This window comes from Cyanistes caeruleus, chromosome 38, assembly GCF_971803275.1.
Source record: "Cyanistes caeruleus chromosome 38, bCyaCae1.hap1.1, whole genome shotgun sequence".
Classification (NCBI taxonomy): domain Eukaryota; kingdom Metazoa; phylum Chordata; class Aves; order Passeriformes; family Paridae; genus Cyanistes; species Cyanistes caeruleus.
This window is the reverse complement of record NC_141739.1, coordinates 344841-367872: the sequence shown is the minus strand read 5'-3', so window position 1 is coordinate 367872 and position 23032 is coordinate 344841. Positions and strand designations below refer to the sequence as shown.

The 23032-nt window shown below is 63.4% G+C and overlaps 1 protein-coding gene and 1 long non-coding RNA gene across 2 annotated transcripts; both read right to left on the bottom strand.

Moving 5' to 3' along the window:
* Positions 1-237: 237 nt before the first annotated feature.
* LOC147647393 (uncharacterized) lies at positions 238-1257 on the bottom strand. The gene is made up of 2 exons (XR_015281588.1): positions 1135-1257; positions 238-351 (listed from the first exon to the last, which is right to left on the bottom strand). It is a non-coding gene; the product is annotated as an uncharacterized LOC147647393 (long non-coding RNA).
* A 2588-nt stretch (positions 1258-3845) lies between these two features.
* On the bottom strand, positions 3846-20774 carry CLIP3 (CAP-Gly domain containing linker protein 3). Its single transcript, XM_086872026.1, has 15 exons — positions 20714-20774; positions 19300-19440; positions 17722-17861; positions 16557-16650; positions 15463-15624; positions 14509-14627; positions 12860-13099; positions 9374-9509; positions 8571-8693; positions 7894-8022; positions 6887-7056; positions 6384-6442; positions 5507-5571; positions 4991-5063; positions 3846-3925 (listed from the first exon to the last, which is right to left on the bottom strand). Exons 1-15 carry the CDS (start codon positions 20754-20756, stop codon positions 3871-3873), a joined length of 1749 nt encoding a protein of 582 aa, XP_086728152.1. The 5' UTR covers positions 20757-20774; the 3' UTR covers positions 3846-3870.
* Between the last annotated feature and the right edge of the window lie 2258 nt (positions 20775-23032).

The window sequence follows — 23032 nt, the reverse complement described above, 5'->3', positions numbered from 1 at the left end:
AGAGAGCTGGGGGGGTCTTGGGGGGGTCCTGGGGGTCCTGAGGGGGTCCTGGGGGGGTCCTGGGGGGTCCTGGGAGGGTCCTGGGGGGGTCCCGGGGGGTCCTGGGGGGTCTCGGGAGGGTCCTGGGGGGTCCTGGGGTAGTCCTGAGGGGGTCCTGAGGGGGTCCTGGGGGGTCCTGGGGGGTCCTGGGGTGGTCCTGAGGGGTCCTGGGGTGGTCCTGAGGGGGTCCTGGGGGGGTCCTGGGGGGGTCCCGGGGGGTCCTGGGGGGTCCTGGGGGGTCCCGAGGGGTCCCGAGAGCGCTGGGGGGGCACTGGGAGGGCTCCGGGGCGTTACTGGGAGCACTGGGAGCGGCTGGAAGAGAAGAGGAGAGCGGAGTGAGGCGGCAGCCGGACCCCTCCCCATCCCCAGGACCCCCCAAAATCCCCTGGGGACCACCCAGGACCCCCCCAGATCCCATCAGGACCCCCCAGGACCCCCCAAAATCCCCTGGGGACCACCCAGGACCCCCCCAAATCCCATCAGGACCCCCCAGGACCCCCCAAAATCCCCTGAGGACCACCCAGGACCCCCCCAAAATCCCATCAGGATCCCCCAAAACCCTCCCAAATCCCCTGGGGACCACCCAGGACCCCCCCAAATCCCATCGGGACCCCCCAAAGCCCCTGGGGACCCCCCCAAATCCTCTCGGGACCCCCCAGGACCCCCCCGGATCCCCCCAGGACCCCCCCAAATCCCATCGGGACCCCCCAAAGCCCCTGGGGACCCCCCAAGACCTCCCCAAATCCCCTCAGGAACCTCCCAGGACGTCCCGAACCATCTCGGGACCCCCTAGGACCCCCCCCAAACACCCCCAGGACCCCCTAAAACCCCTCGGGACCCCCAAATTCCCCCAGGACCCCCCCGGATCCCCTCAGGACCCCCCTAAAACCCCTCGGGACCCCCCAGGACCCCCCCAGACCCCCCCGGGCCGGGGGTCCCGCTCCGGTCCCGGTTCCGGGGTGGGGGCGGGGCCGGCGCTGAGTCACCGAGCGGTTTTTGGGAGGGGGGGGGGAGCACCGGGGGGGTCCCGGGGGGGTCCCGGGGGTTTTGGGGGGTCCCGGGGGGGTCCCGGGGGGGTTCGGGGGGGTTCGGTACCTGCGGGAGCGGCGCCGGTTCGGGAGCGGAACGGGAAAAGGGGCGGGGCCGGGACCGGGAAGCGGAACCGGGACCGAGCGCTGGCCCCGCCCAGTGGGCGTGGCCTGGCAGCGATAGCGGGACACGCCCTGAGCGTGGTCAGAACTTGGGGGCGTGGCTTAGACCCCTGAGGGGGCGTGGTTAATACGTTGAGTGACGTGACCGCCGACGCGGTGGGCGTGGCTAGAAGGAGTGAGTGACAGCTGACCCCCGCCCTTCGGGGGCGGGGTTATGTAGATTAGGGAGGGGGCGGAAATGCGTGGCGCGTGACGTCATCGGCGCGCGCCCGGGCCAAGATGGCGGCGGCGGGGAAAATTTTGGGGTTCACATTTGGGGACCCCTCCCCAATTTCGAAGCCGTTTCCGCCCCATTTTTGGGGTCCTTTCCCTCAGTTTTGGGATTCCCCTCCCCAAATTCGGGGTCCCCCTCCCCATTTTTCGCTCCCCCCACCCCAATTTTTTGGATTCTCTCCCCAATTCCGACGCCCCCACCCCAAATTCGGGGACCCCACCCCATTTTCAGGGTCCCCCATCACATTTCTGGTGTCCCCCACCCCCATTCCGGGGTCCCCCTGCCCATTTTCTCCCTCCCCCTCCCCAAATTCGGGGCCCCCTCCCCAATTCCGATGCCCCCTTCCCCATTTCCGGGGTCCCCTCCCCCAATTCCGGGGTCCCCTCCCCATTTCCGGGGTCCCCTCCCCCATTCCGGGGGTCCCCTCCCCCATCCCGATGCCCCCTCCCCAATTCCGGGGTCCCCTCCCCCATTCCGGGGTCCCCTCCCCCATTCCGATGCCCCCTCCCCCATCCCGATGCCCCCTCCCCCATTTCCGGGGGTCCCCCTCCCCCATCCCGATGCCCCCTCCCCAATTCCGGGGGTCCCCTCCCCATTTCCGGGGGTCCCCTCCCCCAATTCCGGGGTCCCCTCCCCATTTCTGGGGGTCCCCTCCCCATTTCTGGGGGTCCCCTCCCCATTTCCGATGTCCCCTCCCCCAATTCCGGGGTCCCCTCCCCCATTCCGATGCCCCCTCCCCAATTCCGGGGTCCCCTCCCCATTTCCGGGGGTCCCCTCCCCCATTTCTGATGCCCCCACCCCATTTCCGGGGGTCCCCTCCCCCATCCCGATGCCCCCTCCCCCTTTTCGGGGGTCCCCACCCCCATTCCGATGCCCCCTCCCCAATTCCGGGGTCCCCTCCCCAATTCGGGGGTCCCCTCCCCCATTCCGATGCCCCCTCCCCCATCCCGATGCCCCCTCCCCCATTTCCGGGGGTCCCCTCCCCCATTTCCGATGCCCCCTCCCCCATTTCTGGGGGTCCCCTCCCCATTTCCGGGGTCCCCTCCCCATTTCTGGGGGTCCCCTCCCCCATTTCCGGGGTCCCCTCCCCATTTCCGGGGTCCCCTCCCCATTTCCGGGGTCCCCTCCCCCATTTCCGGGGTCCCCTCCCCAATTCCGGGGGTCTCGGGCGGTACAAAGGGTTTTTATTGGTGGCAGAAGCGGCTCCGGGGGTCCCATGCGGCAGCGGGGGGGGGGGGGAGGGGACACAATTCTGGGGTGGGGGAGGGGACATTTGGGGACAATTAAAGCCACTGACACGAGCGCGGGGTGGGGGAGGGGAAGTTATTGCTACAGCGGGGGGGGGGAGGGGGGAGGGGCGGCCAGGAGGGACCTTCTGGGACCCCTCCCCCACTTTTGGGGGGGCTGATTTTGGGGGGGTGGGGGGGGGGGGGAGGGGAGAGATGGGGAGGGGGGGAGGGGTGGGAAAATAAATATAAAAAAATAATAATAATTTTAAAAAAATGTAAAAAAAAAAAAAAAAAAAGGGGGGGGGGGAAAATTTGGGATCCTAAAAAATTATTTGGGGGAGGGGGAGGGGCCTCAAGACCCTCCCCCCTTAATTAATTAATTGGTTCTGGAGTGAACACCCCAAAATTTGGGGAGGGGGAGGGGCGGTGGTGGCTTTATCCCCATCTCGCTGTTTTCAGCAGATTTTACCCCAAATTTGGGATTTTGGGGGGTTTTCCCCTCCCCCGTCGCTGTTTTCAGCGGATTTTACCCCAAATTTGGGATTTGGGGGGGTCTTGCCCCTCCCCCATCGCTGTTATTGACAGATTTTACCCCAAATTTGGGATTTGGGGGGTTTTTCCCCTCCCCCATCGCTGTTTTCAGCGGATTTTACCCCAAATTTGGGATTTGGGGGGGTCTTGCCCCTCCCCCATCGCTGTTATTGACAGATTTTACCCCAAATTTGGGATTTGGGGGGTTTTTCCCCTCCCCCATCGCTGTTTTCAGCAGATTTTACCCCAAATTTGGGATTTTGGGGGGTCTGGCCCCTCCCCCATCGCTGTTTTCAGCGGATTTTACCCCAAATTTGGGATTTTGGGGGGTTTTTCCCCTCCCCCATCGCTGTTTTCAGCAGATTTTACCCCAAATTTGGGATTTTGGGGGGGTCTGGCCCCTCCCCCATCGCTGTTATCGACAGATTTGGCCCCAAATTTGGGGGAGGGGCCACGCCCGAAGCCCCCCCACCCAGTGCAGAAGGTTCCAGAACGAAGAGCCCGGGACAAGGAGGGGGGGGGGAGGGGACAGGATTTGGGGGGAGGGGGAGGGGAGGGGGGGGTCACATCGGGTCTCCCCGGGTGGGGGAGGGGCACCAAGGCACTGGGTGGGGGAGGGGAGGCGGGGTGGGGGAGGGGAGGGGGGTTAGGACTGCATCTCGGCCCGGAGCATCCACGGGAACCAGCAGCAGAACAGTAACCTGGGGAGGGGGACATGGGGACATGGGGACAGGGGGACACCCCTCAGGGACATGGGGACACCCCCCAGGGACAGGGGGACACCCCCCAGGGACATGGGGACACCCCTCAGGGACAGGGGGACACCCCCCAGGGACATGGGGACACCCCCCAGGGACATGGGGACAGGGCCTGGGGACATGGGGACACCCCTCAGGGACATGGGGACACCCCCCAGGGACATGGGGACACCCCTCAGGGACATGGGGACATGGCCTGGGGACATGGGGACACCCCCCAGGGACATGGGGACATGGGGACACCCCCCAGCGACATGGGGACACCCCTCAGGGACATGGGGACACCCCAGGGACATGGGGACACCCCTCAGGGACATGGGGACACCCCTCAGGGACAGTAACCTGGGGACAGGGACATGGGGACACGGCCTGGGGACAGTGACAGGGCCTGGGGACATCCCCATGGGGACAGGGACAGTGGCAGGGCCACACCCACAGGGACAGAGCCACCCCCACGGTGACAGTGCCACCCCCACAGTGACAGGGGTGGGGACAGTGCCACCCCTACGGTGACAGTGCCACCCCCACGGTGATAGTGCCACCCCCACGGTGACAGGGGTGGGGACAGGGCCACCCCCACGGTGACAGTGCCACCCCCACGGTGACAGGGGTGGGGACAGTGCCACCCCCACGGTGACAGGGACAGGGACAGTGCCACCCCCACGGTGACAGGGGTGGGGACAGTGCCACCCCCACGGTGACAGGGACAGGGACAGTGCCACCCCCACGGTGACAGGGGTGGGGACAGTGCCACCCCCACGGTGACAGTGTCACCCCCACGGTGACAGGGGTGGGGACAGTGCCACCACCACGGTGACAGGGATGGTGACAGTGCCAGCCCCACGATGACAGTGCCAGCCCCACGGTGACAGGGATGGTGACAGTGCCACCACCACGGTGACAGGGATGGTGACAGTGCCAGCCCCACGGTGACAGTGCCAGCCCCACGGTGACAGGGATGGGGACAGTGCCAGCCCCACGGTGACAGTGCCACCCCGCTGTCCCCACCTGGAGAAGGAGCTCTCGGACGTGATGTCCTTGGGGGTCCGCACGGCCGGGAAGTTGCGCTTGGGCTGTGACACTGAGGGGACACCGGGGGTGACACCGGGGGGGACACGGTCACATCGCCCTCAGCAGCCAATCAGCAGTGCCAATCGTGCCCCGCCCACCTGTCAATCACTGCCCCACTCACCTGTCAATCACTGCTACACCCGGCCCCTCTCATGTGTCATTGCCACGCCCATCTGTCAACCCTGCCCCGCCCACATGTCAATCACTGTCCTGCCCACCTGTCAATCACTGCCCCACCAACTTGTCAATCACTGCCCCGCCCACCTGTCACTCACTGTCCCGCCCACATGTCAATCATTGCCCCACCCACCTGTCACTCACTGCCCCGCCCACATGTCAATCACTGCCCCACCCACCTGTCACTGCCCCGCCCACATGTGAATCACTGCCCCGCCCACTTGTCAATCACTGCCCCACCCACATGTCAATCACTGTCCTGCCCCACCCCCTCACCTGTGACTGGCTCCGCCTTCTTTTCGGAGCCGCCGTCCCCGGGCTCCTCCTTGGGACCCCCGACCCTGGGTAGGGGGACACGGGGACAGCACGGTGTCCCCACGGTGTCCCCTGTGACCCCCCCGTGACCCCCCTGTGACCCCCCTGTACCTCAGTGTCCCCTCCATCCCCCGTGTCCCCCCCATGTCCCCAGTGTCCCCTCCATGTCCCCCCAGTGATATCACAAATGTCTCCAATGATGTCCCCCCAGTGTCCCCCTGATGTCCCCAATGTCCCCCAATGTCCCCCTGATGTCCCCAATGTCCCCCTACATGTCCCCCAGTGATGTCCCCAATGTCCCCCCTGTGTCCCCAATGTCCCCAATGTCCCCCCCATGTCCCCCCAATGTCCCCCAATGATGTCCCCAATGTCCCCCAGTGATGTCCCCAATGTCCCCCCACATGTCCCCCAGTGTCCCCCAGTGATGTCCCCAATGTCCCCCCTGTGTCCCCAATGTCCCCAAGGTGTCCCCAGTGTCCCCCCAGTGTCCCCAATGTCCCCAATGTCCCCACATGTCCCCCCCATGTCCCCCCCATGTCCCCCAATGATGTCCCCAATGTCCCCCAGTGATGTCCCCAATGTCCCCCCTGTGTCCCCAGTGTCCCCCCATGTCCCCCAATGATGTCCCCAATGTCCCCCCTGTGTCCCCAATGTCCCCAAGGTGTCCCCAGTGTCCCCCCAGTGTCCCCAGTGTCCCCCCATGTCCCCCAATGATGTCCCCAATGTCCCCCCAGTGTCCCCAGTGTCCCCCCAGTGTCCCCAGTGTCCCCCCATGTCCCCCAATGATGTCCCCAATGTCCCCCCAGTGTCCCCAGTGTCCCCAGTGTCCCCCCGGTACCTCTGGACGCGGGAGGGGGGTGCGAAGACGCCGTGTTTGGGGGGGCAGGTGAAGTAACGATGTCCCCAATGTCCCCCAATGTCCCCCCCAATGTCCCCAATGTCCCCCAATGTCCCCAGTGTCCCCCCAGTGTCCCCAGTGTCCCCAATGTCCCCAGTGTCCCCCCAGTGTCCCCCCAGTGTCCCCCCGGTACCTCTGGACGCGGGAGGGGGGTGCGAAGACGCCGTGTTTGGGGGGGCAGGTGAAGTAACGATGTCCCCAATGTCCCCCAATGTCCCCAGTGTCCCCCCAGTGTCCCCAATGTCCCCCCAGTGTCCCCAATGTCCCCAATGTCCCCAGTGTCCCCAGTGTCCCCCCAGTGTCCCCCCGGTACCTCTGGACGCGGGAGGGGGGTGCGAAGACGCCGTGTTTGGGGGGGCAGGTGAAGTAACCATGTCCCCAGTGTCCCCCCAATGTCCCCCAATGATGTCCCCAATGTCCCCCAATGTCCCCCCCAATGTCCCCAATGTCCCCAGTGTCCCCCCAGTGTCCCCAGTGTCCCCCCGGTACCTCTGGACGCGGGAGGGGGGTGCGAAGACGCCGTGTTTGGGGGGGCAGGTGAAGTAGCGCACCCCGAAAACGGAGCCGTCGTGTTTGCCCCCCGCTGAGTCCAGCTCCACCCCGAACCAGTACCCTGGGGACAGCGAGGGGACATTGGGGACATTGAGGGGACATCGGGGGACATTGGGGGGATTGGGGACACTGGGGGACATTGGGGGGATTGGGGGACATTGGGGGGATTTGGGACATTGGGGGACATTGGGGACACTGGGGGACATTGGGGACACTGAGGGGACATCGGGGAGATTGGGGACATTGGGGGACATTGGGGACACTGGGGGACATTGGGGGGATTGGGGACATTGGGGACACATTGGGGACATTGGGGACACAGGGAGGAGATGGGGGGGGTCTCAGAGGGTGCTGGGGATTCCCAAGGGGGTCTCAGAAGGGTCCCAGGGGGGTTCCCCAGCCCATGGGGGTCCTGGGAGGGTCTCAGAGGGTCCCCATTTGGGTCAGGGGTCCCATTTGGGGCAGGGGTCCCATTTGGGTCAGGGGTCCCATTTGGGTCAGGGGTCTCACTTGGGTCGGGGGTCCCCATTTGGGTCAGGGGTCCCATTTGGGTCAGGGGTCCCATTTGGGGGGGGGTCCCATTTGGGTCAGGGGATCCATTTGGGTCAGGGGATCCATTTGGGTCAGGGGTCTCATTTGGGTCAGGGGTCCCCATTTGGGTCAGGGGTCCCCATTTGGGTCAGGGGTCCCATTTGGAGGGGAGGGCCCCATTTGGGTCAGGGGATCCATTTGGGTCAGGGGTCCCATTTGGGTCAGGGGTCCCCATTTGGGTCAGGGGTCCCATTTGGGTCAGGGGTCCCATTTGGGTCAGGGGATCCATTTGGGTCAGGGGATCCATTTGGGTCAGAGGTCCCATTTGGGTCGGGGGTCCCATTTGGGGGGGGGTCCCGGCTCTCACCGGGGGCGAAGTCGGTGCGTCCGTAGAATCGGGCGCGGCCCTGGCGCTGTCCGGCCACCAGCACCGCGTCCCCCGGGGCCACGCGCCGGCCCTCGCGGTCCAGCCACGCCCCGCCCCGCTTCCGGGCGCCTGTGACGTCACAGGGACCACGCCCTGACACGCCCACCCCGGCCACGCCCGCCCCAGCCACACCCACCTCACCCCAGCCCCGCCCCGCCCCGCTTCCGGGAGCCTGTGACGTCACAGGGACCACGCCCTGACACGCCCGCCCCAGCCCCGCCCACCCCAGGAGCCTGTGATGTCACAGGGACCACGCCCTGACACGCCCACCCCAGCCCCGCCCACCCCTTGGGGGATTTTAGGTGACCCCGGCTTTGGGGAGGGGGTGTCAAAATGACCCCAAAATTAGGGGAGGGGTCCCCTGGGTTTTTTGGGGAGGGGTCCAGGGGTTCCCCTGGGTTTTTTGGGGAGGGGTCCAGGGGTTCCCCTGGGTTTTTTGGGGGGTCTCCAGGGGTTCCCCTGGGTTTTTTGGGGAGGGGTCCAGGGGTTCCCCTGGGTTTTTTGGGGGGTCTCCAGGGGTTCCCCTGGGTTTTTTGGGGAGGGGTCCAGGGGTTCCCCTGGGTTTTTTGGGGAGGGGTCCAGGGGTTCCCCTGGGTTTTTTGGGGAGGGGTCCGTACCTCTCTTGTCCTTGCGGGATTTGTGGGGGGCTCGGGCCGGGGGTCCCGGGGGGCTCGGGGGGGGCGACGGCGCCGGGGGCTGCTCCTCGGCCTTGGAGATCTTGGACACCGAGGCGAAGATGCCTGCGGCCAGCACGGACCAGTACAAACCAGTACAAACCAGTACGGACCAGTACAAACCAGTATAAACCAGTATGGACCAGTACAAACCAGTATAAACCAGTACAGACCAGTATAAACCAGTACAAACCAGTATAAACCAGTACGGACCAGTATAACCCCGGCCCCAGGGGGTTCCAACCCCACCCCAGAGGGTCCCAGCCCCGCCCCCAGGGGGTTCCAGCCCCGCCCCCAGGGGGTCCTGGGGGTTCCAGCCCCGCCCCCAGAGGGTCCTGGGGGTCCAAGCCCCGCCCCCAGGGGTCCAAGCCCCACCCCCAGAGGGTCCTGGGGGTTCCAGCCCCGCCCCCAGAGGGTCCTGGGGGTCCCAGCCCCGCCCCCAGGGGTCCAAGCCCCGCCCCCAGAGGGTCCCAGCCCCGCCCCCAGAGGGTCCTGGGGGTCCCAGCCCCGCCCCCAGAGGGTCCCAGCCCCACCCCCAGGGGGTCCCAGCCCCACCCCCAGGGGGTCCCAGCCCCGCCCCCAGAGGGTCCTGGGGGTCCCAGCCCCACCCCCAGGGTGTCCTGGGGGTCCTGGGGGGTCCTGGGGGTCCCAGCCCCGCCCCCAGGGGGTCCCAGGGGGTCCCGGGGGGTCCCAGGGGGTTCTGGGGGTCCCAGCCCCGCCCCCAGGGGGTCCCGGGGGTCCCGTACCCTGTTTGGGGGGGCAGATGAAGTAGCGGACCCCCCCCACGCTGCCGTCGTTCTTCCCCTCGGGCTCGTCCAGCTCCACCCCCGCCCACTGACCGCTGGCAAAGGCCGTGGTGCCACAGAACCTGAGCGTCCCCACCTGGGCACGGGACACACCTGGCTGTCACCTGAACCCCAAAACATCCCCCAAAACCTCCCCAAAAATAACCCTGATTGGTCAAAAAACCCCAAATCCCAAAATCCCACCCCAAACCCCAGCACAGGCCGTGGTGCCACAGAACCTGAGCGTCCCCACCTGGGCACGGGACACACCTGGCTGTCACCTGAACCCCCAAACTGACCCAAAACATCCCCAAAACCTCCCCAAAAACAACCCTGATTGGTCAAAAAACCCCAAACCCCAAAATCCCACCCCAAACCCCAAAATCCCACCCCAAATCCCAGCCTTACAGAACCTGAGCGTCCCCACCTGGGCACGGGACACACCTGGATGTCACCTGAACCCCCAAACTGACCCAAAACACCCCCAAAAATAACCCTGATCCTTCCCAAAAAACCCCAAATCCCAAAATCCCACCCCAAATCCCAGCACAGGCCGTGGTGCCACAGAACCTGAGCGTCCCCACCTGGGCACGGGACACACCTGGATGTCACCTGAACCCCCAAAAATACCCCCCTGAACCCCAAAACCTCCCCAAAATACAACCCTGATCCTTCACAGGTAACACAAAGTAGGTTTAGGGTGACACAGGTGACACAGGGTGGGTTTGGGGTAGGTTTAGGGTGACACAGGGTGGGTTTAGGGTGACACAGGGTGGGTTTAGGATGACACAGGTGACACAGGTGACACAGGGGTAGCACAGGGTGGGTTTAGGGTGGCACAGGGTGGGTTTGGGGTGGGTTTAGGGTGACACAGGTGACACAGGGTGACACAGGGGTGACACAGGGTGGGTTTAGGGTGGCACAGGGTGGGTTTAGGGTGACACAGGTGACACAGGGGTGGCACAGGGTGGGTTTAGGGTGACACAGGTGACACAGGGTGGGTTTGGGGTGACACAGGGTAGGTTTGGGGTGGGTTTAGGGTGACACAGGGTAGGTTTAGGATGACACAGGGTGGGTTTAGGGTGGGTTTAGGGTGACACAGGTGACACAGGGGTGACACAGGGTGGGTTTAGGATGACACAGGGTGGGTTTAGGGTGACACAGGGTGGGTTTAGGATGACACAGGTGACACAGGGGTAGCACAGGGTGGGTTTGGGGTGGGTTTAGGGTGACACAGGGTGGGTTTGGGGTGACACAGGGTGACACAGGGGTGACACAGGGTGGGTTTAGGATGACACAGGGTGGGTTTGGGGTGACACAGGGTGACACAGGGGTGACACAGGGTGGGTTTAGGATGACACAGGGTGACACAGGGGTGACACAGGGTGGGTTTAGGGTGACACAGGGTGACATGGGGCAGGCTTGGGGTGACACAGGGTGGGTTTGGGATCACACAGGTGACACAGGGTGACACAGGGGTGGCACAGGGTGGGTTTAGGGTGACACAGGTGACACAGGGTGGGTTTGGGGTGACACATGGTGGGTTTAGGATGACACAGGGTGGGTTTAGGGTGACACAGGGATGACACAGGGTGGGTTTAGGATGACACAGGGTGGGTTTAGAGTGACACAGGTGACACAGGTACCCCACCTTTCCGCTGTCCAGCAGGCGCACCCTGTCCCCCAGCTGCAGGCCCAGGCACAGCAGCATCAGCGTGCCGGGCAGGTTGTCGTAGTTGGGCAGGGTGACACGGGGCAGGCTTGGGGTGACACAGGTGGTGTTTGGGGTGACACAGGGGTGACACAGGTGGTGTTTGGGGTGGGTTTGGGATCACACAGGTGACACAGGGTGACACAGGGGTGACACAGGGTGGGTTTAGGGTGACACAGGGTGGGTTTAGGGTGACACAGGTGACACAGGGGTGGCACAGGGTGGGTTTAGGATGACACAGGTGACACAGGGTGGGTTTGGGGTGACACAGGGTAGGTTTGGGGTGGGTTTAGGGTGGCACAGGGTGGGTTTAGGGTGACACAGGGTAGGTTTAGGATGACACAGGGTGGGTTTAGGGTGACACAGGTGACACAGGGGTGACACAGGGTGGGTTTAGGGTGACACAGGGTGACATGGGGCAGGCTTGGGGTGACACAGGGTGGGTTTGGGGTGGGTTTGGGATCACACAGGTGACACAGGGTGACACAGGGGTGACACAGGGTGGGTTTAGGATGACACAGGGTGGGTTTAGGGTGACACAGGTGACACAGGTGACACAGGGTGACACAGGGGTGTCACAGGGTGGGTTTGGGGTAGGTTTAGGATGGCACAGGGTGGGTTTAGGATGACACAGGGTGGGTTTAGGGTGACACAGGTGACACAGGAGTGACACAGGGTGGGTTTAGGGTGACACAGGGTGGGTTTAGGATGACACAGCGTGGGTTTAGGGTGACACAGGTGACACAGGGGTGGCACAGGGTGGGTTTGGGGTAGGTTTAGGGTGACACAGGGTGGGTTTAGGGTGACACAGGTGACACAGGGTGGGTTTGGGGTGACACAGGGTGGGTTTGGGGTGGGTTTAGGGTGACACAGGTGACACAGGGGTGGCACAGGGTGGGTTTAGGATGGCACAGGGTGGTTTTGGGGTAGGTTTAGGATGGCACAGGGTGGGTTTAGGGTGACACAGGTGACACAGGTGACACAGGTACCCCACCTTTCCGCTGTCCAGCAGGCGCACCCTGTCCCCCAGCTGCAGGCCCAGGCACAGCAGCATCAGCGTGCCGGGCAGGTTGTCGTAGTTGGGCAGGGTGACACGGGGCAGGCTTGGGGTGACACAGGTGGTGTTTGGGGTGACACAGGGGTGACACAGGTGGTGTTTGGGGTGGGTTTGGGATCACACAGGTGACACAGGGTGACACAGGGGTGACACAGGGTGGGTTTAGGGTGACACAGGGTGGGTTTAGGGTGACACAGGGTGGGTTTAGGGTGACACAGGTGACACAGGGGTGGCACAGGGTGGGTTTAGGATGACACAGGTGACACAGGGTGGGTTTGGGGTGACACAGGGTAGGTTTGGGGTGGGTTTAGGGTGGCACAGGGTGGGTTTAGGGTGACACAGGGTAGGTTTAGGATGACACAGGGTGGGTTTAGGGTGACACAGGTGACACAGGGGTGACACAGGGTGGGTTTAGGGTGACACAGGGTGACATGGGGCAGGCTTGGGGTGACACAGGGTGGGTTTGGGGTGGGTTTGGGATCACACAGGTGACACAGGGTGACACAGGGGTGACACAGGGTGGGTTTAGGATGACACAGGGTGGGTTTAGGGTGACACAGGTGACACAGGTGACACAGGGTGACACAGGGGTGTCACAGGGTGGGTTTGGGGTAGGTTTAGGATGGCACAGGGTGGGTTTAGGGTGACACAGGTGACACAGGTGACACAGGTACCCCACCTTTCCGCTGTCCAGCAGGCGCACCCTGTCCCCCAGCTGCAGGCCCAGGCAGAGCAGCATCAGCGTGCCGGGCAGGTTGTCGTAGTTGGGCAGGGTGACACGGGGCAGGCTGCAGCTCAGAGGAACCGCGTCCAGCAGCAGCCGCCGCAGCTCCCGCGCAGCCTCGGCCGCCTCAGCCCTGTCCAGGGCCATGTCCGTGGGGTCCGGCACCACCTCGGCCGCCACCTGGCCTTTGCTGTTCTGGGGGGAAAACACCCAAAAACAACGGGGGGGTGTCACAAAACGGGGGTGTCCCCCCAAAAAAAAAAAGTTTGGGGGTGTTAGGAGTTATTTTGGAAGTCACGATGTGTTGTCGGGATGGGTGTGAGAACGGTCAGGATGGCTCAAAAATCTTCAGGGAGGCACAGAAATTGTCAGGACAACCCCAAAAATCCTCAGAAAAACACAGTGTGTCCACAGGACTCCCAAAACCCCCTCAGGACCCCCCAAAACCTCCAATTTTCCCCAAAATTCCGCACAAAACCCCGCCCGTACCCTCAGGGCGGGATCGGGATCGGCCCCGCGCTTCAGGAGGCAGCGCACGGCCCCAAACTCCCCCAAAATGCCCATAAAAGCCCCCGAAAACCCTTTAAAAACCCCCAAAAGCCCTCAAAAATACCCATAAAACCCCCAAAACCCGCCCAAAACCCCCAAAACCCCGCCCGTACCCTCAGGGCGGGATCGGGATCGGCCCCGCGCTTCAGGAGGCAGCGCACGGCTCCAAACTCCCCCAAAAATCCCCCATAAAACCCCCTCAAATCCCCATAAAACCCCCCAAAACCCCTCAAAAATCCCCCAAAACCCCTCAAAAATCCCAATAAAACCCAAAAAAACCCCAAACCCCCTAAAAAACCCTAAAAAAAGCCCCCAAACCCCCCCCGTACCCTCAGGGCGGGATCGGCCCCGCGCTCCAGGAGGCCGCGCACGGGCCCAAACCTCAACCCCAAAATCCCCAAAAAAAACCCCCAAATCCCCCCAAAATCCCCATAAAACCCCACAAAACCCCTCAAAAACCCACAAAACCCCTCAAAAATCCCCATAAAACCCCCCAAAAACCTCCCAAAACCCCCCAATAAAGCCCCGGTACCCTCAGGGCGGGATCGGCCCCGCGCTCCAGGAGGCCGCGCACGGGCCCAAACTTCAACCCCAAAATCCCTCAAAAAAAACCCAAAATCCCCATAAAACCCCCCAAAATCCTCATAAAACCCCACAAAACCCCTCAAAAACCCTCATAAAACCGCCCAAAACCCCCCAAAAAAGCCCCGGTACCCTCAGGGCGGGATCGGCCCCGCGCTCCAGGAGGCCGCGCACGGCCCCAAACTTCAACCCCAAAATCCCTCAAAAAAACCCCAAAATCCCCATAAAACCCCCCAAAATCCTCATAAAACCCCCCAAAACCCCTCAAAAACCCACAGAACCCCGCAAAAATCCCCATAAAATCCCCCAAAATCCCCCCAAAACCCCCCCGTACCCTCAGGGCGGGATCGGCCCCGCGCTCCAGGAGGCCGCGCACGGCCCCAAACCTCAACCCCAAAATCCCCCCAAAAAACCCCAAAATCCTCCCAAAACGCCCCAAAATTCCCCCAAAAAGCCCCGAAAAGCCCCGGTACCCTCAGGGCGGGGTCGGCCCCGTGCTCCAGGAGGCATCGCACGGCCCCCAGGCACAGGTTGGAGGCCGCGATGTGCAGGGCGGTGCCGTGGCTGAAATCGCTGCAGGTCGAGTGCAGGACTGTGAGGTTAAAAAAAAGAGGAAACTGAGGCACGGGGGAGCCCCCCAAAAACGGGGTGGGGTCCCAAAAAAACCGGGGATACCGAAAAACCCCGGGGGATCCCAAAAAAACCCGGGAGATCCCCAAAAACCCCTGGGGATATCGGAAAAAAAACCTCGGGGGAAACTGAGGCACGCGCGTCGAAAACAGCGGGGAAAGAGAGGGGAAACTGAGGCACGGGGCACCCCCAAAAACGGGGTGGAGATGGGGTGGGGGATCCCAAAAAAACACCCGGGGGATCCCAAAAAAAACCCCCGGGGGATCCCAAAAAAACCCCTGGGGGAAACTGAGGCACGGCCACGCGAGGGGGACCCCAAAGCCACCAAAATCAGGGGGGAAACTGAGGCACGGGGATGGGTTCCCCCCCCACGCAGAGCAGGGTTGGGATGAGATCCCCCCCCCCTCCCCTGGGGGGTTTTGAGGTCCCTATCGCGACGTGGGGGCTCCTATTGCGACACGGGGGGCCCTATTGTGATATGGGGGTCCGTATCGCGATATGGGGAGGGGGGGGTCCCTGTTCACCTCGGGGTGCGGATGAGCTCGGGGACATCGAAGGGGGGTCACTGTCCCCTCCCTCCCCGGGGGGTTTTGGGGTCCCTATCGCGATATCGGGGTCCCTATCGCGACACGGGGGTCCCTATCGCGATACCTCGGGGGGCGGCGGCGCACAGCAGGGTGCGGATGAGCTCGGGAGGGGTCCCCAACCCTCAATGCCCCTCCCTCCCCGGGGGGTTTTGGGGTCCCTATCGCGACATGGGGGTCCCTATCGCGACGCGGGGGTCCCTATCGCGATACCTCGGGGGGCGGCGGCGCGCAGCAGGGTGCGGATGAGCTCGGGCACGTCGAAGTAGGCGGCGTAGTGCAGCGCGTTCATGTGGGTCCAGCGGCTGCGCAGCCCCGCGTCACCCCCCAGCGCCAGCAGGCGCGTGGACAGACGGACGGCGGCCGCGGGGTCACCTGGGGACAGACGGACAGGGTCACCGGGGACAGCTGGGGGGACATGGGGGGACATGGGGACAGCTGGGGACACCTGGGGACACCTGGGGACACCTGGGGACAGACGGACAGGGTCACCGGGGACAGCTGGGGGGACATGGGGGGACATGGGGACAGCTGGGGACACCTGGGGACACCTGGGGACACCTGGGGACAGACGGACAGGGTCACCCGGGACAGCTGGGGACACCTGGGGGGACATGGGGACAGCTGGGGACACCTGGGGACAGCTGGGGACACCTGGGGACACCTGGGGACACCTGGAACCCAGTCTAGAATGCTCTAGAACCCAGTCTAGAACCCAGTCTAGAACCGAGTCTAGAACCGAGTCTAGAACCGCTCTAGAACCCGATCTAGAACCGAGTCTAGAACGTTCTAGAACCGGATCTAGAACCGGATCTAGAACCTGGTCTAGAACGCACCTGGGGACACCTGGAGACACCCTGGGGACACCCTGGGGGACACCTGGGGACATTTGGGGACACCTGGGGACATTTGGGGACACCTGGGAACACCTGGGGACATTTGGGGACACCTGGGGTCACCCTGAGATCACCTTGGGGACACCTGGGGACCCCTTGGGGACACCTGGGGACACCTGGGGACCCCCTGGGAGACACCTGGGGACATTTGGGGACACCTGGGGACACCTGGGGACATTTGGGGACACCTGGGGACGCTTGGGGACACCTGGGGTCACCCTGAGATCACCCTGGGGACACCTGGAGACACCCTGGGGACACCTGGGGGACATTTGGGGACACCTGGGGACACCTGGGCACCCCCTGGGGACACCTGGGGACCCCCTGGGAGACACCTGGGGACATTTGGGGACCCCCTGGGGACACCTGGGGACACCTGGGGGACATTTGGGGACATTTGGGGACACGCACCCACGCCGTGGGCCCCGGCCTTGCAGGCGTAGTGCAGCAGGGTCATGTCCGTCAGTCCGTCCCTGTCGTCCACGTGGCACCCGCGGCGCAGGATCTGCCCCGGGGACACCTGGGGGTCACCTGGGGACCCCCAAAATCCCCCTCGGGACCCCCAAAATCCCCCTCGGGACCCCCAAAGTTCACCCAGGAGCCCCAAAAACCCCCTTGGGACCCCCAAATATCCACTCGGGACACCCAAAATCCCCCTCGGGACCCCCAAAAATCCCCTCGGGACCCCCAAATATCCACTCGGGACACCCAAAAATCCACTCAGGACCCCCTCAGGACTCCTCAGGACCCCCCAAAATCCCCCCAAGACCCCTCAAAATCCCCCCAAATTCCCTCAAGACCCCCCAAAATCCCCCCAGAAGCCCCCAGCCCCACCTGGTTGCCGATGACGTCCACGCTGTGCTGCACCTGCGGCACCCACTGATGGAGGAGCCCCCCCAAATCCCCCCAGGACCCCCCAAAATCCACTCAGGACCCCCCCAAATCCCCTCAGGACCCCCCCAGGACCACCCAAAATCCCCCCAGGACCCACCTGGTTGCCGATGACGTCCACGCTGTGCTGCACCTGCGGCACCCACTGATGGAAGAACCCCCCCAAACCCCCTCAAATCCCCCCAGGACCCCCCAAAATCCCCTCAGGACCCCCCCAGGACCCCCCAGAAGCCCCCAGCCCCACCTGGTTGCCGATGACGTCCACGCTGTGCTGCACCTGCGGCACCCACTGATGGAGGAGCCCCCCCAAATCCCCTCAAATGCCCCCAGGACCCCCCAGGACCCCCCCAGGACCCCCCCAGGACCCCCAGAAGCCCCCAGCCCCACCTCGTTGCCGATGACGTCCACGCTGTGCTGCACCTGCGGCACCCACTGATGGAAGAACCCCCCCAAACCCCCTCAAATCCCCCTGAAATCCCCCCAGGACCCCCAAAATCCCCTCAGGACCCCCCAAAATCCCCCAAAATCCCCTCAAGACCCCCCAAAATCCCTTCAGGACCCACCTCGTTGCCGATGACGTCCACGCTGTGCTGCACCTGCGGCACCCACTGATGGAGGAGCCCCCCCAAATCCCCTCAAATCCCCCCAGGACCCCCCCAGGACCCCCAGAAGCCCCCAGCCCCACCTCGTTGCCGATGACGTCCACGCTGTGCTGCACCTGCGGCACCCACTGCCGGAGGATGGCGAAGAGCTGCGGCACCGTGGTGCGGGGGTCCAGCAGGATCTCGCGGCACGCCGCGTCGTTGGGGTCGAAAAAGGTGAAAGCTGGGGGGGGGGATAGCGGGGGAGGGGGTTGGAGGGGGTTTGGGGGGTCCTGAGGGGGATTTGGGGGGTCCTGAGGGGGATTAGAGGGTCCTGGGGGGGATTTGGGGGTCCTGGGGGGGATTTTGGGGGGTCCTGAGGGGTCCTGAGAGGGATTTTGGGGGGGTTCTGAGGGGTCATGAGTGGGTTTAGGGAGTCCTGAGGGGGATTTGGGGGTCCTGAGGGGGTTTAGGGGGTCCTGAGGGGGATTTGGGGGAGGTTTGGGGGTCCTGAGGGAGTTTGGGGGTCCTGAGAGGGATTTGGGGGGGATTTTGGGGGGTCCTGAGGGGTCCTGAGAGGGATTTGGGGGGTTCTGAGGGGTCCTGAGGGGGTTTGGGGGGTCCTGAGGGGGATTTGGGGGATTCTGACGGTCCTGAGGGGGATTTGGGGGGGTCCTGAGGGGGATTTTGGGGGGGTTCTGAGGGGTCCTGGGTGGGTTTAGGGAGTCCTGAGGGGGATTTGGGGGTTCTGAGGGGTCCTGAGGGGGATTTTGGGGGGGTTCTGAGGGGTCCTGACGGGGTTTAGGGAGTCCTGAGGGGGATTTGGGGGTCCTGAGGGGGATTTGGGGGGTCCTGAGGGGAATTTGGGGGGTTCTGAAGGAGATTTGGGGTGATCCTGAGGGTCCTGAGGGGGATTTGGGGGGTCCTAAGGGGGATTAAGATGGGATTTGGGGGGTCCTGAGGGGGATTTGGGGGGTTCTGGGAGGATCCTGGGGGTCCTGAGGGAGATTTGGGATGGGGAGGGGTCCCTTTCTGAGACTCTGTAATTTGGGGAGGGGTCCCTTTTCGAGACTCTGTAATTTGGGGAGGGGTCCCTTTTATGGGAACTTTAAAATTTGGAGAGGGGTCCCTTTTTTAAGACTCTGTAATTTGGGGAGGGGTCCCGTTTTGAGGCTGTAATTTGGGGAGGGGGGGTCCCTTTTTCGAGACGCTGTAATTTGGGGAGGGGTCCCGTTTTGAGGCTGTAATTTGGGGAGGGGGGGGTCCCTTTTTCGAGACGCTGTAATCTGGGGAGGGGTCCCGTTTCGAGACGCTGTAATTTGGGGAGGGGTCCTGTTTTGAGGCTGTAATCTGGGGAGGGGAGGTCCCTTTTTTAAAGTCTGTAATTTGGGGAGGGGTCCCTTTCTGAGACTCAGCAATTTGGGGAGGGGTCCCGTTTTGAGATGCTGTAATTTGGGAAGGGGTCCCTTTCTGAGACTCAGCAATTTGGGGAGGGGTCCCGTTTTGAGGCTGTAATTTGGGGAGGGGTCCCGTTTTGACTCTGTAATTTGGGGAGGGGTCCCGATTTGAGGCTGTAATTTGGGGAGGGGTCCCGATTTGAGGCTGTAATTTGGGGAGGGGGGGTCCCTTTTTCGAGACGCTGTAATTTGGGGAGGGGTCCCGATTTGGGGCGGGGGTCTCACCGTAGTCCTTGGGCAGGGGGGCGGGGGCTGCGGGATGAACCATCGGCCGCTTGCGCCGCTCCACCAGCGGGCTGGGGGGGGCTGGGGGCGGCGCCCCCCCCGCCGGGGGGTCCCCCCCGCGCTCCTTCCTCATCCTCACACCTGGGGAGGGGGCACGGCGGGCGTGGGGGGGGGGCGGGGAGACCCCCGGACCCCCCCCCCCATTCGGATTTGGGGTGGGGGGATTTGGGGAGGGGGAATTTGGAATGGGGAATTTGGGGAGGGGGATTTGGGGAGGGGGATTCGGGATGGGGAGGGGGATTTGGGGAGGGGGATTCGGGGAATTTGGGGAGGGGGATTTGGGATGGGGAATTTGGGGAGGGGGATTCGGGATGGGAGGGGGATTTGGGGTGGGGGATTCGGGGAGGGGGAATTTGGGGAGGGGAATTTGGGGTGGGGGATTTGGGATGGGGAGGGGGAATTTGGGGTGGGGGGAATTTGGGGAGGGGGATTTGGGGAGGGGGATTTGGGGAGGGGGAATTTGGGATGGGGAATTTGGGGAGGGGGAATTTGGGATGGGGAGGGAGATTCGGGGAATTTGGGGAGGGGGATTCGGGGAATTTGGGGAGGGGGAATTTGGGGAGGGGAATTTGGGGAGGGGGAATTTGGGATGGGGAATTTGGGGAGGGGGAATTTGGGGTGGGGGGATTTGGGGAGGGGAATTTGGGATGGGGGATTTGGGGAGGGGGATTTGGGATGGGGGATTTGGGGTGGGGGATTTGGGGAGGGGGATTCGGGATGGGGAGGGGGATTTGGGGAGGGGGATTCGGGATGGGGAATTTGGGGAGGGGGATTTGGGGAGGGGGATTTGGGGAGGGGGGATTTGGGATGGGGAATTTGGGGAGGGGGGATTTGGGGAGGGGGGATTTGGGGAGGGGGAATTTGGGGTGGGGGGATTTGGGGAGGGGAATTTGGGGAGGGGGAATTGGGATGGGGAATTTGGGGAGGGGGATTTGGGGTGGAGGATTTGGGATGGGGAATTTGGGGAGGGGGATTCGGGGAGGGGAATTTGGGGATGGGGAATTTGGGGAGGGGGATTCGGGATGGGGAGGGGTCCCCGGGAATTGGGGAGGGGTCCCCGGGATGAGGAGGGGTCCCCGGGAATTGGGGAGGGGTCCCCGGGAATTTGGGGAGGGGTCCCCGGGATGAGGAGGGGTCCCCGGGAATTGGGGAGGGGTCCCCGGGAATTTGGGGAGGGGTCCCCGGGATGATTCCCCCCCCCCCAGCCGGGCCCGAGGGATGCGCAGGGGGCGCGGGCCGGGGCTGGCGGGCCCGGGGGTCCCGGGGGGACACCGGGAGCGCCCCCCCCGCACCCCCCGGGCTGGGACCGGCAGCGACCCCTCCCCAAATTCCGCTCCCCCCCCTCCCCCGGTACCGGCGGGTCCGCGGCCGCGGGATGGGCCCGGCGCAGTGCGCATGCGCGGCCCGGGGGGCGGGGCCTGGGCGGGGCTACGGGGGGCGATGGGGGGCTATAGGGGATGGGGGGGCTATGGGGGGCTATAGGGGATGTGGGCGGGGCTATGGGGGGCTATAGGGGATGTGGGGGGAGCTATAGGGGATGTGGGGGGGATGTAGGGGGCTAGGGGGGCTAGAGCGGGGCTTTAGGGGATGTGGGGGGAGCTATAGGAGATGTGGGGGGTATGTAGGGGGGTTATAGGGGATGTGGGCGGGGCTATAGGGGTTATAGGGGGTTTGTAGGTGATGTGGGCGGGGCTATAGGGGATGTGGGGGGCTATGGGGGATGTGGGGGGGATGCAGGGGGGGCTATAGGGGGCTATGGGGAGGCTATAGGGGATGTGGGCGGGGCTATAGGGGGCTATAGGGGATGTGGGGGGGCTATAGGGGGCTATGGGGAGGCTATAGGGGTTATAGGGGGGGCTATAGGGGATGTGGGCGGGGCTATAGGGGTGATAGGGGGTTTATAGGGGATGTGGGCGGGGCTATAGGGGATATGGGGGGGCTATAGGGGATGTGGGCGGGGCTATAGGGGTTATAGGGGGGCTATAGGGGATGTGGGGGGGATGCAGGGGGGGCTATAGGGGGCTATGGGGAGGCTATAGGAGATGTGGGGGGGCTATAGGGGATGTGGGGGGGGCTATAGGGGGTTATAGGGGGGGCTTTGGACCCTCCTGAGGGGCTTCAGGCTCATCCCGGGGGGCTCCAGACCCCCCCGAGGGGATTTTGGGTCCTTTCAGGGGGTCCTGACCCTCCCCAGGCGATTTTGGGTCAATTCAGGGGATTTTGGGTCCTTTCAGGGGGTCCTGACCCTCCCCAGGCGATTTTGGGTCAATTCAGGGGGTTTTGGGTCCTTTCAGGGGATTTTGGACCTTTCTGAGAGGATTTCGGGTCCTTTCAGGGGGTCCGGGACCCCTCCCCAGAATATTTCGGGTCCTTTCAGGGGATTTCGGGTCCTTTCAGGGGGGTCCGGGACCCCTCCGAGAGGATTTTGGGTCCTTTCAGGGGATTTTGGACCTTTCGGGGGGGATTTGGGGTCCTTTGGAGGGGTTTTGGGGCATTTTCGGGGGGATTTGGGCTCCTTTTGAGGGGTTTTGGGGCATTTTCGGGGGGATTTGGGGTCCGTCCGATGGAGTTTTGAGCCTTTCTGATGGGATTTTGGTCATTCCGGCGGGATTTGGGGTCATTTTCGTGTGATTTTGGGTCATTCTGAATGGATTTTGGATAAATCCGATGGGATTTGGGCTCATTCCGGCGGGATTTTGGGCGATTCCGGCGGGATTTTAATAATTCTGACGGGATTTTGGGGCTTTCCGATGTGATCTGGGGTAATCCCGATGTGATTTGGGGTCATTCCGATAGAATTTGGGGTCATTCCGATAGAATTTTGGGGTAATTCCGATGAAATTCGGGATCATTCCGAGCGCTTTCGGACCCGACCGCCGATCGCGGGCGGGGGCGGGACCAGCAGAAGCGCTCCGCTCTCCTATTGGCTGAGCGGCGTGACTGGCAGAGGCGCTCCGCTCTCCTATTGGCTGAGGGGCGTGATTGGCAGAGGCGCTCCGCTCTCCTATTGGCTGGGGTCTCTGGATGAATTTTGGGGTCTCTGGATGAATTTTGGGGGTCCCTGAATAAATTTTGGGGGTCCCTGGATGAATTTTGGGGTCTCTGGATGAATTTTGGGGGTCCCTGAATAAATTTTGGGGGTCCCTGGATGAATTTTGGGGTCTCTGGGTGAATTTTGGGGGTCCCTGGATGAATTTTGGGGTCTCTGGATGAATTTTGGGGGTCCCTGGATAAATTTTGGGGGTCTCTGGGTGAATTTTGGGGGTCCCTGAATGAACTTTGGGGGTCCCTGGATGAATTTTGGGGGTCCCTGAATGAATTTTGGGGGTCCCTGGGTGAATTTTGGGGGTCTCTGGGTGAATTTTGGGGGTCTCTGGATGAATTTTGGGGGTCCCCATTGAAGGCCCCCCCTTAACCTCAACCCTTAACGGCTTTTAATTAACTTTTATTGAACGTGATTAATTAATTACAGAGATGGTAAAACCGCACGGCGGGGGGGGGGGGGGGGAGGGGGTGGGGGTTGGGGGTGGGGGTCGGGGTGGGGGGAGGGGCGGCACCCAACCCCCTCCCCCCCACCTATTGCTGGGGGTGGGGTGGGGGAGGGGCAGCTCCATCAGAGGGGACCCCTCCCCTCCCCCCCCCTCCCCAATTCCCAGCCCCTCCCCCACCCCCC